General features: G+C 36.4%; 1 protein-coding gene across 2 annotated transcripts in view; it reads left to right on the top strand.

The window, feature by feature from the left end:
* The window catches only part of ZFYVE9 (zinc finger FYVE-type containing 9), a 212,817-nt gene that overhangs the window by 115,151 nt on the left and 83,187 nt on the right, over window positions 1-14,479 (top strand). For both annotated transcript variants that reach the window (XM_047870988.1, XM_047870987.1), the window contains exons 5-6: window positions 10,148-10,247; window positions 12,709-12,885. In XM_047870988.1, the coding sequence (XP_047726944.1) occupies window positions 10,148-10,247; window positions 12,709-12,885 (277 nt within the window). The remainder of the gene's footprint in view (window positions 1-10,147; window positions 10,248-12,708; window positions 12,886-14,479) is intronic.

Raw genomic sequence — 14,479 nt, 5'->3', positions numbered from 1 at the left:
AAAAAATTTTTTAAAGATAACAGGATAGGGGCGCCTGGGTGGCGCAGTCGGTTAAGCGTCCGACTTCAGCCAGGTCACGATCTCGCGGTCCGGGAGTTCGAGCCCCGCGTCGGGCTCTGGGCTGATGGCTCAGAGCCTGGAGCCTGTTTCCGATTCTGTGTCTCCCTCTCTCTCTGCCCCTCCCCCGTTCATGCTCTGTCTCTCTCTGTCCCAAAAATAAATAAAAAACGTTGAAAAAAAAAATTAAAAAAAAAAAAAAAAAGATAACAGGATATATAAAAAATTTATAGTGTGTGTGTGTGTGTGTATACACATATATATGTGTGTATATATATATATATATTTTTTTTTTTAAAGCTTATTTATTTACTTTGAGAGAGACCAAGACAGCATGAGTAGGGGAGGGGCAGAGAGAGGAGAGAGGGAGAATCCCAAGTAGGCTCCCAGCTGCCAGCGCAGAGTCCAACACGGGCTTGAACTCACAAAACTGTGAAATCATGACCAGAGCCAAAACCAAGAGTTTTGACCGAGCCACTCAGGCACCCCTAATTTATAATATGTTAAAAGAAATGAGTCTGGTGGCTCCAAACACATTTAAGATTTTATGTTGCATTTATTTTCTTATAATTCTGGTGTTGTATCTGTTTGTATAGCCTTGGTTAGAAATAAAGTTGCAAGGTTAAATTAGAGACCTTTTGTAGCCTTTCCTGTGATATATACTCTTAAAATGCCTAATAATTATTTTTGTTTTCGGTTAATAATAGTTAAGTTGGAACAGGTGTTTGGATACAGGCAGAGTTGTAATCTGAACTGCTGTAGCTCTTACTGTACTGGTTTTGGTATTTGTTAATAAGCAAGGATATAGTACTCTTCTGTACTTGAGAATTTTTACAAGCTCTTCTGTACTTGAGAATTGGTCTTTATGAATAGGTGGATATTGGTCAGTCACAGGCACTTTCCTGTTTTTTGTTTTTGCAAGGCAGTTATTTTTGTCATAAATATAGTGCTTTTTGAAGACCTGGAATATCACATTTTCCACTTTGTAATTTGGGGACGAAATAAGTGAACACTGGTGATTTGAATTTTTAAGAATTGTAAAGGACCTTTATTCACACTGTAAGGGGGTATAAATAGGCACAAATGGTACTTGAGTATAAAGCTTATTCATAAATTTGCAGTAAGGTTTGTCCTGTGGAAAGCCATGAGTGGGAAGTTTGAAAAGAAAAGGAAAGGGAAATAAGAAAGGCACCATCATTCACTCAGTCCCTATTATGTACTTCATTTTATAGGTATTATCTCATTTTATCTTCATAAAAGCCTTATAAGGAGAATATTAACATTTCATTTTTACATATGAGGAAAAAATGAGGCTCACAGAGTTCAAATTATTCTCCAAGTTGTTTGGCTAGTGAATGAATGATAAAGTTGAGATTGGAATCCAAAAGTGCCATATTAAAGAAAATTACATGTAAACACACAAATGGTTAGAGAAAAACAAATACCATATGATCTGTCTTATATGTAGACCCTAAAAATAAAAGAAAACCAAAAACCCCCAAACCCTAAGCTCATAGTTAGAACAGATGAGTGGTTGTCTGAGGCAGGGAAAGAGTGAGGGTAAGTGGAGGGTAAAATGGCAAAATGGCTGAACAGAGTCAGAAGGTACTGACTCCAGGTATAAAAGAAGTAAGTCTTGGGGATGTAATACACAGCATGTCAACTATTGTTAATAATACTGTATTGCATATTTGAAATTTGTTAAGAGAGTAAATCTTAAAAGTTGTCATAACAAGAAAAATTCTGTAACTAGACTTTATTGTGATCATTTTGCAATATATATAAATACTGAGTCATTATGTTGTACAGCTGAAACTTACATAATTAGTTTCAGTTTTACCTCAGTTAAAAAAAAAATACGTTAAACGCTACATTGCAAAGAATAAACCTTAATATATATAAACAACAAAATAAAGGAACTGACCTCATTTGATGTCACTGTCATTAATAAACAGCTTAAAATGTGTTTGTCATTGTTGAAGATGTAAATTTGAGTTGTGTATGATATTGCCCTTTCCAGATAAGGCCACATTAATGTTTCTTTCTCATATGCTCATTTGTGCAATGATTTTTTTATAATTAAGGAAGCAATAAACATTTGGCAAGTACCTATTTTATTTCAGGTACTGTGATATCAGTATTGAAATACTTTAGTCCTTTACTCCATGAAGTTTACATCCTAGTTCAGGAAAATGGAGAATAAGTTGAATAAATGCAGTAGATTGCAGTAGATTGTGTTAGTTGTGATAATAAAAGTATATGGCATGATATTTTGGTAGTAAAGTTTGTATGTGCAAATATGTAATTCTCTATTTCTAGAACTGACTTTTTGACTCTGAGCCTCTAGCTCAGAGAACTGGAGAAGGTACTTAGATGACGCTTGGAATGTGGGGTGGGATATTTTTGTTGCAGTGATTGGGGTTGCTGCTGGTGTTTAATAATCTGGGACGTCCTGTGTTAAACGTCCTGTGTTAATCAGAATGGTGCTGTGAAGAATTGGCCACGCTAAATGCCAAGGATGCCCTTGTTGAGAAACACTGACTAACCTGACTCATGGCAAACAACTTCATCTTGGTCTTTTCAGGCAAATGGAGTGTTACCCGGTAATTTTAAATCCAGGATTATTAACCTATTCTCAGTTGGTTCAGATCTCTTAGATTCTGCCTATCTTTTCTAGGGCACTAGTTCTAATGACCTGTGAAGCTTGTTACAGGATAGTCTTTGTCTTTTTGAGAACAAGAGCCAGCATTCCCAGGTCAATCTTCTATTTTATGTTGTGGTACACTGTCTGTGTCAGTCATAGGCACTGTCAGGTGGTGGTTTTGTGGTGTATGTTACATTTGATCCCATGTAGTTCTCTGGCATGGGTGATCCCACAGAAATGCCTCTCTTTGCCTGACTCCTATTTTCTTGCCATTCTAGGTAGTTTCTTGGCAAGTCATCCACTTTTCTAACTAACTTCTGTGCCTTTCTTGAATTCCCTTGGAAACAAAAGATCCCCCCTCCACACTATTGTTGGCATATTGGGAAGGATGGGTAAGATTCCTCTGTTTAACTGCATAATGCTGCCCCCTAGCTTGCTTTTAAAAAAAGATATCTTTGTTTTTTTGTTTTTTTTGGAGTTTTTTTTCAATTCTCACTTGAGATTTTTTTACCCAGAGCAAGTCATTTACTTTGGAAAGTCCCCAACTATGTTAGTTTGCTAGGACTGTCATAACAGAGTACCACTAACTGGTGGTTTAAACAATAAAAATTTATTGTGTCACAATTCCAGAGGCTAAAAGTCTGAGACTGAGGTGGTGACAGGGTTGGTTCCTTCTGAAGGTTGTAATGGAAGATCTATTCCATGTCTTTCTCCTTGGCTTGTAGATGGCCATCTTATGTTCACATGGTATTCTCCCACATGCTATGTCCAAATTTTCCCTTTTATTAGGTTACCAGTCATATTGGATTAGGAGCTCTCACCTTAATGACCTCATTTTAATTTGATTACCTCCATAAAGACCCTGTTTCCAAATGAGTCATATTCTGAAGTATTAAGGATTAAGACTTAAATATATGTATTTGAGGGAGACACAGTTCAACCTGAAACACCAACTAATACTCCTTTTAATTCTATTTTCTTTTTAGAATACAGAAAAGGCTCTACTCAAAATTAAAATATCCCAGTCCAACACCTAAAAAAATTATATAAAAGTAAAAAGAGAGGGGGGGAAAAGCCCTATTTCAATCCAATTCTTATCCTCCAACTTGACTACTTTACTTTACTTTTCCATGTGAGTAACTACATATAGAATTCTCTGATTCTTTTTCCAGGCTAACCGCATTCCATTTAATGGTCATACTGCAGTTTAATTATTCCTCTACTGATGAACATTTGGGTTGTTGATAACTTTTGACTATTATGACGGTACAGAGCTAATTCTTGTATACATCTCATTGCACATTTGGATTTTCTTTTTGTAGGATAATCTTTCATTGAATGTGCTAAGTCAAAGGGAATGAACAGTTAAAATTTTAAGATACCGCTAAATTAATCTACCAATTTATACTACCACCAGGAGGATTTGAGAGAAAGTTCCTCTTTTCTCTTTACCCTCACCACCATTGGATACCAGTTTTTAAAAATTATTTGTACTCGGGGCGCCTGGGTGGCGCAGTCGGTTAAGCGTCCGACTTCAGCCAGGTCACGATCTCGCGGTCCGTGAGTTCGAGCCCCGCGTCAGGCTCTGGGCTGATGGCTCGGAGCCTGGAGCCTGTTTCCGATTCTGTGTCTCCCTCTCTCTCTGCCCCTCCCCCGTTCATGCTCTGTCTCTCGCTGTCCCCAAAATAAATAAACGTTGAAAAAAAAATTTAAAAATTATTTGTACAATAGAAAAAGAAAATCTCATTCTTTTAATTTTTATTTTGTTACAACTGATACTATATCTTTACTTATTAGACTTTTATTTTTCTGTAAATTTACCTGTGTGAGTTCTTTGCTTACTTTCTTTAGAGGTTTTTGTATTTTTCTTTTTAGTTCATTGAAGGTTTTTATATGTTATGGATCTTAGCCCTTTGTTCATTATGTATAACAAATATTTTATCTAGTCTGTTATTTTATTCTTTTTGATGTCACTGTACATGGAGGGTTTTTGTAATTTCCTTTTCCGATTGTTCATTTTTAGTGTATAGAAAGAAATGCTGATATTTGTGTGTTGACTTTGTATCTTGCAGATTCACTGAATTCATTTCTAAGTTTTAATGGTTTTTTTTAATGGTTTTTATGTGTGGAATATTTAGGGTTTTCTGTATATAACTTAATATCATCTGCAAACAAAGATAATTTTACTTCAGTTTAGATGCCTTTTATTTCTTTTTCTTGCCTGATATTGTGGCTAGAAACTCAGTACCTATGTTAGGTAGAAGAGGTGAAAACAGGCATCATTGCCTTTTCTAATCTTTGAGAAAAAGCTTTCAGTCTTTCATCATTGTATGATGTTTGCTATGGATTTTTTGGGGTTTTTTTTGTTTTGTTTTGTTTAAAAATTTTTTTTCAATATATGAAATTTATTGTCAAATTGGTTTCCATACAACACCCAGTGCTCATCCCCAAAGGTGCCCTCCTCAATACCCATCACCCACCCTCCCCTTCCCCCCACCCCCCATCAACCCTCAGTTTGTTCTCAGTTTTTAAGAGTCTCTTATGCTTTAGCTCTCTCCCACTCTAACCTCTTTTTTTTTCCCTCCCCCTCCCCCATGGGTTTCTGTTAAGTTTCTCAGGATCCACATAAGAGTGAAACCATATGGTATCTGTCTTTCTCTGTATGGCTTATTTCACTTAGCATCACACTCTCCAGTTCCATCCACGTTGCTACAAAGGGCCATATTTCATTCTTTCTCATTGCCCTGTAGTACTCCATTGTGTATATAAACCACAATTTCTTTATCCATTCATCAGTTGATGGACATTTAGGCTCTTTCCATCATTTGTCTATTGTTGAGAGTGCTGCTATAAACATTGGGGTACAAGTGCCCCTATGCATCAGTAGTCCTGTATCCCTTGGGTAAATTCCTAGCAGTGCTATTGCTGGGTCATAGGGTAGGTCTATTTTTAATTTTCTGAGGAACCTCCACACTGTTTTCCAGAGCGGCTGCACCAATTTGCATTCCCACCAACAGTGCAAGAGGGTTCCCGTTTCTCCACATCCTCTCCAGCATCTATAGTCTCCTGATTTGTTCATTTTGGCCACTCTGACTGGCGTGAGGTGATATCTGAGTGTGGTTTTGATTTGTATTTCCCTGATGAGGAGCGACGTTGAGCATCTTTTCATGTGCCTGTTGGCCATCCGGATGTCTTCTTAAGAGAAGTGTCTATTCATGTTTTCTGCCCATTTCTTCACTGGGTTATTTGTTTTTCAGGTGTGGAGTTTAGTGAGCTCTTTATAGATTTTGGATACTAGCCCTTTGTCCGATATGTCATTGCAAATATCTTTTCCCATTCCGTTGGTTGCCTTTTAGTTTTGTTGGTTGTTTCCTTTGCTGTGCAGAAGCTTTTTATCTTCATAAGGTCCCAGTAATTCATTTTTGCTTTTAATTCCCTTGCCTTTGGGGATGTATCAAGTAAGAGATTGCTACAGCTGAGGTCAGAGAGGTCTTTTCCTGCTTTCTCCTCTAGGGTTTTGATGGTTTCCTGTCTCACATTCAGGTCCTTTATCCATTTTGAGTTTATTTTTGTGAATGGTGTGAGAAAGTGGTCTAGTTTCAACCTTCTGCATGTTGCTGTCCAGTTCTCCCAGCACCATTTGTTAAAGAGACTGTCTTTTTTCCATTGGATGTTCTTTCCTGCTTTGTCAAAGATTAGTTGGCCATACATTTGCGGGTCTAGTTCTGGGGTTTCTATTCTCTTCCATTGGTCTATGTGTCTGTTTTTGTGCCAATACCATGCTGTCTTGATGATGACAGCTTTGTAGTAGAGGCTAAAGTCTGGGATTGTGATGCCTCCTGCTTTGGTCTTCTTCAAAATTACTTTGGCTATTCGGGGCCTTTTGTGGTTCCATATGAATTTTAGGATTGCTCTTTCTAGTTTCGAGAAGAATGCTGGTGCAATTTTGATTGGGATTGCATTGAATGTGTAGATAGCTTTGGGTAGTATTGACATTTTGACAGTATTTTTTCTTCCAATCCATGAGCAAGGAATGTCTTTCCATTTCTTTATATCTTCTTCAATTACCTTCATAAGCTTTCTATAGTTTTCAGCATACAGATCTTTTACATCTTTGGTTAGATTTATTGCTATGGATTTTTTTGTATATGGCTTTTACTATGTTGTGGTAGTTTCCTTCCATTTCTAGTTTTTTGACTGTTTTTATTATGTTTTATGTTGATTATGTTTTTATTATGAAAGCGTGTTGAATTTTGTCAGATGCTTTTTCTGCTTTGAGATGATTATGTGGGTTTATTTCTTTCATTCTGCTAATGTGTATTAGACTGAGTTCTGTATATTGAATAATTCCAAATCCATTATTTTTTCCCTACACTGTAGCCATATCTTCCCCTTTGATTAAAACATTTAAGTGGTTTCCCACTGCTCTAATTAAAAAAACAAAATTAAGCATCCAACTTTGACTCAGGTCATGATCTCACAGTCTGAGTTCGAGCCCTGTGTCAGGCTCTGTGCTGAGAGCTCGGAGCCTGGAGCCTGCTTTGGATTCTGTGTCTCCCTCTCTCTGACCCTCCCCTGTTCATGCTCTGTCTTTGTCTGTCTCCAAAATAAGTAAAGATTTTTAAAAAATTTTAAAAACCCAAATTATTTTTTTTTATTTTTATTTAAAAAAAATTTTTTTTATGTTTATATATTTTTGAGATAGAGAGAGAGACAGAGCATGAATGGGGGAGGGTCAGAGAGAGGGAGACACAGAATCCGAAACAGGCACCAGGCTCTGAGCTGTCAGCACAGAGCCCGGCGCGGGGCTCGAACTCACGGACCGCGAGATCATGACCTGAGCCGAAGTCGGCCGCCCAACCAGCCGAAGTCGGCCACCCAGGTGCCCCAAAAACCCAAATTATTAATACAACCTGTACAAACTTTGCTTGGTCTGCCTTCTTTTTTTTAATTGAAGTATAACTAATATACAGTGTTATTTTTATTTGTATAATGTATTTTTATCTGTATAATTCTGTACATTACTCTTAATGACTGTATTCTCTCTATACTCTACTTTTCATCTCTGTGACTTATTTATTTTATAACTGGAAGTTTGTATCTCTTAATCCCCTTTACCTATTTCACCCATCCCCCTACTCACCTCCCCTCTGGCAGCCACCAGTTCTCTGTATGTAAGAGTCTGGTTTTTTTTTGTTTCTTTGTTCATTTGTTTCATTTCTTAGATTCCACACATGAGTGGAAACATATTTGTCTTGTCTGGCCTCAGCTTATTCTATGCCTCCCTTAATCTAAGGGCCTTTAGCCATATTAACTATTTTTAGTTCCTTGATGGAGCCATGCTTTCTTCCCCTAATGGGACCTACTTTCTGTTTCCTCTGCTTATTGTCTCTTTTGTGCATAGAAAACTTTTACCTCATATTTTACCTATGTCATTTCCTAAATAAAACCTTTCTTGACCCTGTCAATCTAGGTAAGGCCTAGATTACATCTTATTTTACTAATGTACTTCTTTTGAAGCAAGTAATTTTCTATTCACTTGTGTAATTATTTAATTTTAGATAATAACCTCTGTAGACTATGAATTTCATGAAGGCAGGGGCCATATCTATTTTGTTCACTGCTACACCTAATAGGGTAGTCTGCTGCTCAGCACATAGTTAGGGCTCAAATATTTGTAGCATAAATGAGTGAATGATGGCTTCTTGGATTTACCTCTTGATTAGAAAGGTTATTGAAAGTTTTTAAGAAGATTGACATAATTAGATTTACTGTTTTAGAAAGTTCTGTCATTTACTGTTTGTGTGAAAGATGAATTGGAAAGACACATCTGAAGATTAGGAGGACAGATAATTGATTGTGATCATCTTCTAGGCCTCAGATAGTAGAGGCCTGAATAAAGGCAGCAGCAGTAATGATGGAGAGGGAGAGATTAAGAGGGAGAACCAACAGGATTTAGCAATTGATGAGATATAGTCATGGTGAGGAAAAAGGAAAAGTCAGGTCTCAAAATGAAATACCATATATGAATTAGTATGAAGCAGTATTACATAGTAGTTAAGAACAGAGCCTTTGGAGACTTACTATGTAACTTACTAGCTGTACAGCTGAATGATTTTGCTTAACATTTGTTTATTCAACTCTGTTGATTGTAAGTGACTGAATTCATAGAGGTTAAATGAAATAGTATATGTAAAGTGCTTGTATTCATACAGTTTGCTGTGGACTTGAACAAGTCATTTAATCACCCAAACTCAAGTTTCTTCTGATAGAAGTAATCTATTTCCTGTACTCTGTTTGTTGCAGAGTTACTTTGAGAATGTAAAGCCTCTGAAAACTGTAAATTGTTAATCATGGTAGCTAGATATATTAATCATACCTAGTAAGAGAGGCGATGATCTCTCTCACTTTGTCTTTAGTCTGACCTCATCTCTTGATTTGTCTTTGTAAGATGGATACTTCTTGACTCTAAAAACTGGACTAGTAGAATTTACTGGGAACAGCTTTCTGCCCATATGAAGCTCTCTGTGATAAATGACTAATGACTTCTCAAGAAAATAAATCTTAACAGGGAGCTGAGGAGATTCTTGTTGTCTAATGTGGAAGGGACAAGAAAGTAAAATTATCAAGAACCAACCCTGGAAGGTGGAAATAAGGTGCTGGAAATTGGCCTCATGAATTTTTGATTGTCTGCGGGCTGTGCTTATTTTTTTTAAGTCTATTTATTTATTTTGGAGAGGGAGCTCATGTACCCACAAGCAGGGAGGAGGCAGAGAGAGAAAGAGAGAGAAAATCCCAAGCAATCTCCATGTTGCCAGTGCAGAGCTCGACGTGGGAGCTGTGAATCGTGAGATGGTAATCAGAGCTGAAATCAAGAGCTCGGCACTCAACTGACTGAGCCAACCAGGCATCCCAAGGGCTGTGCTTATTTTTATGATTGAGTTGTATACTTTGAGCTTTCCTAGCTTTCATAGCAAACCAGTAAAAAGAGCTGGTATTATTATTATTCCATCTATAAGATGAATAAAAATCAGAAGTTCAAACTTGGAATTCCCAATGTTTGTTTATTTCACCCTGCTATATTGCCTTTCCAAACAAAGATAGCAGATGTAGTTAGTTATCTTTAAATGCCCATGTTATGTGATATTGTGTATAGGAATTTTGCCTAAGGGCAAGTCATTTTTTTTTCTCCTGCTGTGTATTTGTTGTGTGATCTTGGGTAATGTTTTTATTTTCAGCCAGACTTTTACTTTCCTTATTGCTGACAGACGTGTCATCTCACTGTTGCTTTTGAATTGAGTCTTGGGGCCCAGCTTCCTCAACTGCATTTTCCTTTGAAGTTTTTAGTGTTGTAGTAATATGGTTTCCTGTCAGTGTTGGTCAATATTGGCTTGCTCTCTTTGTACTGTTACCCTAAATAAATTTAGTATGTTCTTATTCCTACAGGTTTTCTGTGCTTCCTGCTGTAGCCTGAAATGTAAACTGTTATACATGGATAGAAAGGAAGCTAGAGTATGTGTAATCTGCCATTCAGTGCTAATGAATGGTAAGTATTAAAACAGGTTGAATTCACAGTTACCAAGCCAGAACAAGAGAATTCCTATGAAAAGACTACTGTTTTTTCCTGCCTTTCTCTATAAGTTGTTCACCTTCTCAAAAGTCACAACTTTAACTAAAAATATGGAACAAATTTCCATGTTTTGAGAATATTGTAGCATTTCAGAATCCCTGTGCCTAACTTAATAAACAAATGTTAAAGTCAGGTAAGTTTTGCAGGAAGAATGGAGGTTCTGATGGAAATCTGGTGCTGTGTGGCTTTAATGCTCCTGTGGAATGACTGGAGTGGGATGGGGGTGGGAAGCAATTGACCACTCAGATGATGAAATATTAAAATTGGACTGAGGTTTTCCTTTCAAGGGAAGCTGTCTATTTCTAGGAAATACCTTAATAACTTGAAGTGTATTCTTATTAACAACTTGGTTGTCACTCATCTTGTTAAAAATAAATTATTTAGTGTTTCAGATCAAGTAGAGGAGTTCATTTTTCTGTCAGAAATCTCCTTAATACTATTTAGATTTGTTATAAGAATATTGGTTTTGAATTTAGTTATATGGTAAAAGAACATGGCCAGGAGAAGGTAAATATAGCTTGTCCAGTGTTCATCTTTTGTGGGACTGGAAATGAATCCAAGGGCATTTTAGTTTAGAATTACAAAAAAAAAAAAAAAAAGTATTTTTGTAAAGAGATACAAGAAAATTAATCAGGCTATAGTATTTTCTCTGTATGTCTTTGTACAGTTGCCAGAAGAATTACGAATAAAATTTTGAACTTGGACAAAAGTTGATGCCTGTGCCAGGGTAGCGTGCCTCCTGGAGGCGGGAATCTATCTGCTCAAGACCCCTCCTGCTCTGTCTGTCTGCGTTGCTCATAGTGATGTTTTCTTGTTGCTGGCTTATTAACTACTGCATGTCAGTTAATCTGATCTGTTCTGATCTCCTGTGATCCACCCAATTTCCTCCCATTTCTGAATTCTTACAATTTTGATCAAAATATTAATTCATTCTCTCTACTCTTAAGGGTCAATTTTTAGATGGTAGTTACTTCACTCAGTTGTTCAATTGATGATTTTTATTCCTGCTTTCATTTTCAGACATATATCCACAGAAAAGAGCATGCTGCTTAATTATAGTACCCAGTACCTCTTTTATTTGATGAGGTCTTTCAACTTGATGGCTTCTTTTTTTGTTTTTTAACTTGGCATATCCAAAGATGAAGGAAATGGCAGAGGATTCATATGGAATACTTATTTTTATTAAGCCAAGGATGCCCTTACCAGGGAATCCTAAAGTAATCTACTTTTTCTGGTTTTTCCAGCAGTCTTTCCTCTCGCATGGCTTAGCGAAGTCTTTTTCTGAATATTTAATTTGATGCTTTTCAGTGTTCCCTATCCCTTTTTCCCTTTCTCCTTTTCTCTTCCTCCCCTCTTTCTGCCAATGCTTTCAAAGGAACTTAGCTATTGTTTTTAGCCTTGTCCTGAAGTTTGGAGGCAATAAGTATTCATGATCTTATGGATCATTCTTTGATATTGAATGAGAGTTTTAAAAAAGATGCTTTAAAAAATTGGGTGTTTTCCATTCCTGAGCATGTGGTATTACCTGAACCTAGAAGATAAAATTTGGTATCTTTCATTTCTGTAGCTCCTTTCATCTTATTTACTTTAAAGACAATAGTTGATATGTCAATATTTAGTAAAATTATAGAGTATACAGAATCTTAACACACTTGTAATCATTCATATTGGTTGATGGCACTTGTATGATATTGGCACATTTTCATGTTCAGATGGGTCCTATGCTTTTGAGACACACCAAAGATGTAAATTGGTTGTTTTTGCTGGATACTTTTACACGAGGTAATGATTACACAATAGCAGAATTCACAAAAATGTTGAGATGTGTTCTCTTCAGCGTTAGCTTTTAGAATTTTTCAAGTGAAATTTTTACCTCAACTAAGAAGAGCCTAAAAGTCTGTAAATGAAACAAAAATATCATACAATGGAATTATGCTATTTTAGGCCCAATTTTGATTTTTGAAGAACTTTATAAAATGTGTTGAATGTTAAACCTGCCCCCCCACCCCCAAATATCTAAATTGCCATCCCAGCTGCAAACCCTTAGTAAGTTTGATGTTTCACTCCCTCTTAAGGGAATGTATGGTCTCCTTTAAAGAAGCCAGGGGCCTAGTCTTTAACCTCAGACTGATCTGCTATTAGTCTGTACCAGAACTATCACATAATTCTTATTTGTTGCTTCCAAATAGTTTACTTAACTAAATGGTCTCCTTTATTGAATAAAATAACCTATCTCCTTAATACTTTCACTAGTTGGAAGAGAGAGTAGTACTATGAGTGTTAATGAGGAAGAGCTACATTATTTATCCAATATTGAGGAGGTCTTGATGTCCATATTTTGCAATCCATTCACATTGATTGTCTGTATTTGCTTTAGCTCAAGCCTGGGAGAACATGATGAGTGCCTCAAGCCAGAGCCCTAACCCTAACAATCCTGCTGAATACTGTTCTACTATCCCTCCCTTGCAGCAAGCTCAGGCCTCAGGAGCCCTGAGCTCTCCACCTCCCACTGTGATGGTACCTGTGGGAGTTTTAAAGCACCCTGGAGCAGAAGGTAGGGAATCATGTGCTCTTCTCTCTCCTTTTCCTCACCAAGTTCCTCTGAAAAGGTGCTGATGTGATTTTACAGCACAAGTCTTTAAAACACTGTAGATAAGTCCCTTTGGGTGGTTATTAAAGTGGAAGGAACAAGGTGAGAAATGTGTCAAGACTATTTCTGGGCAAGTAAAGAATAATACTGTGTTACCTGATATTTTGGAGGCACCTCCAAAAATATACCAATACTCTCTCCAACTTAAGAATGGAGTGATTACACTGCTTCTACTTGAAAAGAGATACAGAATTTGAAGTTGGCCTGTAAAATCCTAGCTTCATGCCTACCTTAATGTTCTTTGTAGGAGTTTATGAAAATGGAGAGTTCTTTCTTTGGAGCAGCCCGTTTTAGTGTTGCATTTTGAAAACCCATTGCCATTTTCTCTTTTCATTTTTAATCTATCCAAATAAGAATATGAACATATTGTTAGGTACATAGACTTTTATAAACTCCAGAACTTTTTGATTATATCATATGATAGAAAATTATGGGCTCAACTTATTTTAGTTTATTTATATCTTTATGATTATGATATTGTCAGGTGAAAGATACTTTGTAAGTTCAGGAAATTATCAGTAGTAAAAATAACAGTTATGTATTTCCTTAAAATGGTCTTGTCAGGAAGTTTCCCTTGATAATTAAAATCAATCTTCTTTCATTAATTTTATGTCTTTTTGTCTAGTAATATTCCCTTTCCCTTGCTAGATAGCCCTCCTCCCCTTTTGAAGATCAGAGACTTCTACTGACGTTATCATGTTCTTCCCCATTTTCCCCTCTTCAGATCATCCCTTAGCCATACTCCTTGTATTTTTATGAGTTCAGGCTTTCTTTCTTAAAATCTTTACTCTCTTTACTTCATTTGTCATTTTTGTTGTTCTTCCCTAGTCTCTCTTTGTTTTGGCTGTTTGGAATTGATTTCTGGAATTGGATTTAAAGAGATCATTTCATCGGACTTAGTTTTCCAGCTTTTCCCCTATTGCAGACCACTTTTGCACTGCCAGATCAGTCTTTTTTCATCTTCCGTTACTCTTTAGCCAGAGATCTGGTCAGTTTGCTTCCCAATTCTCTTACATATCTGTGCTAACTCTTCCTTTATTAGTAAATAATTCTTCAACATTCTTCAGGGCATCTTTTGCCCTTTAAAAATACCATATCACTTTTCCAGATATTTAATTCCCACGGAAACCTCATACTTTTAGGAGATGTGGACATCTATTGCTAGATATTTTTTCCCTGTGATTAATTTATTTCCTAGGCACTTAAAACACCTTTCTTAGTTTCTCTGTCAGTGATATGGAACAGAATAAGTGACATAATTATAAGTGTACTTACAAACTCTTAATATTTTAAAGCAAAGTATTTTAAATCTTTATGTTTAAGTTATAGAAATAAAGAATATATTTAAACTTGTATTTTATTAATTTATAACCACTTTTATACACAGTTACAGTTCTTATATTTATAATTATAAGATGCTAAATAGTGACTTCTTTGTACTTCTGGAAATGGTGACCTTCTCTTCTTTCATGTTAGAAACGCTACCAATATCACAGTG

The sequence above is a fragment of the Prionailurus viverrinus genome, chromosome C1, assembly GCF_022837055.1.
Source record: "Prionailurus viverrinus isolate Anna chromosome C1, UM_Priviv_1.0, whole genome shotgun sequence".
Taxonomy (NCBI): domain Eukaryota; kingdom Metazoa; phylum Chordata; class Mammalia; order Carnivora; family Felidae; genus Prionailurus; species Prionailurus viverrinus.
This window is presented reverse-complemented; position numbering and strand designations above follow the sequence as displayed.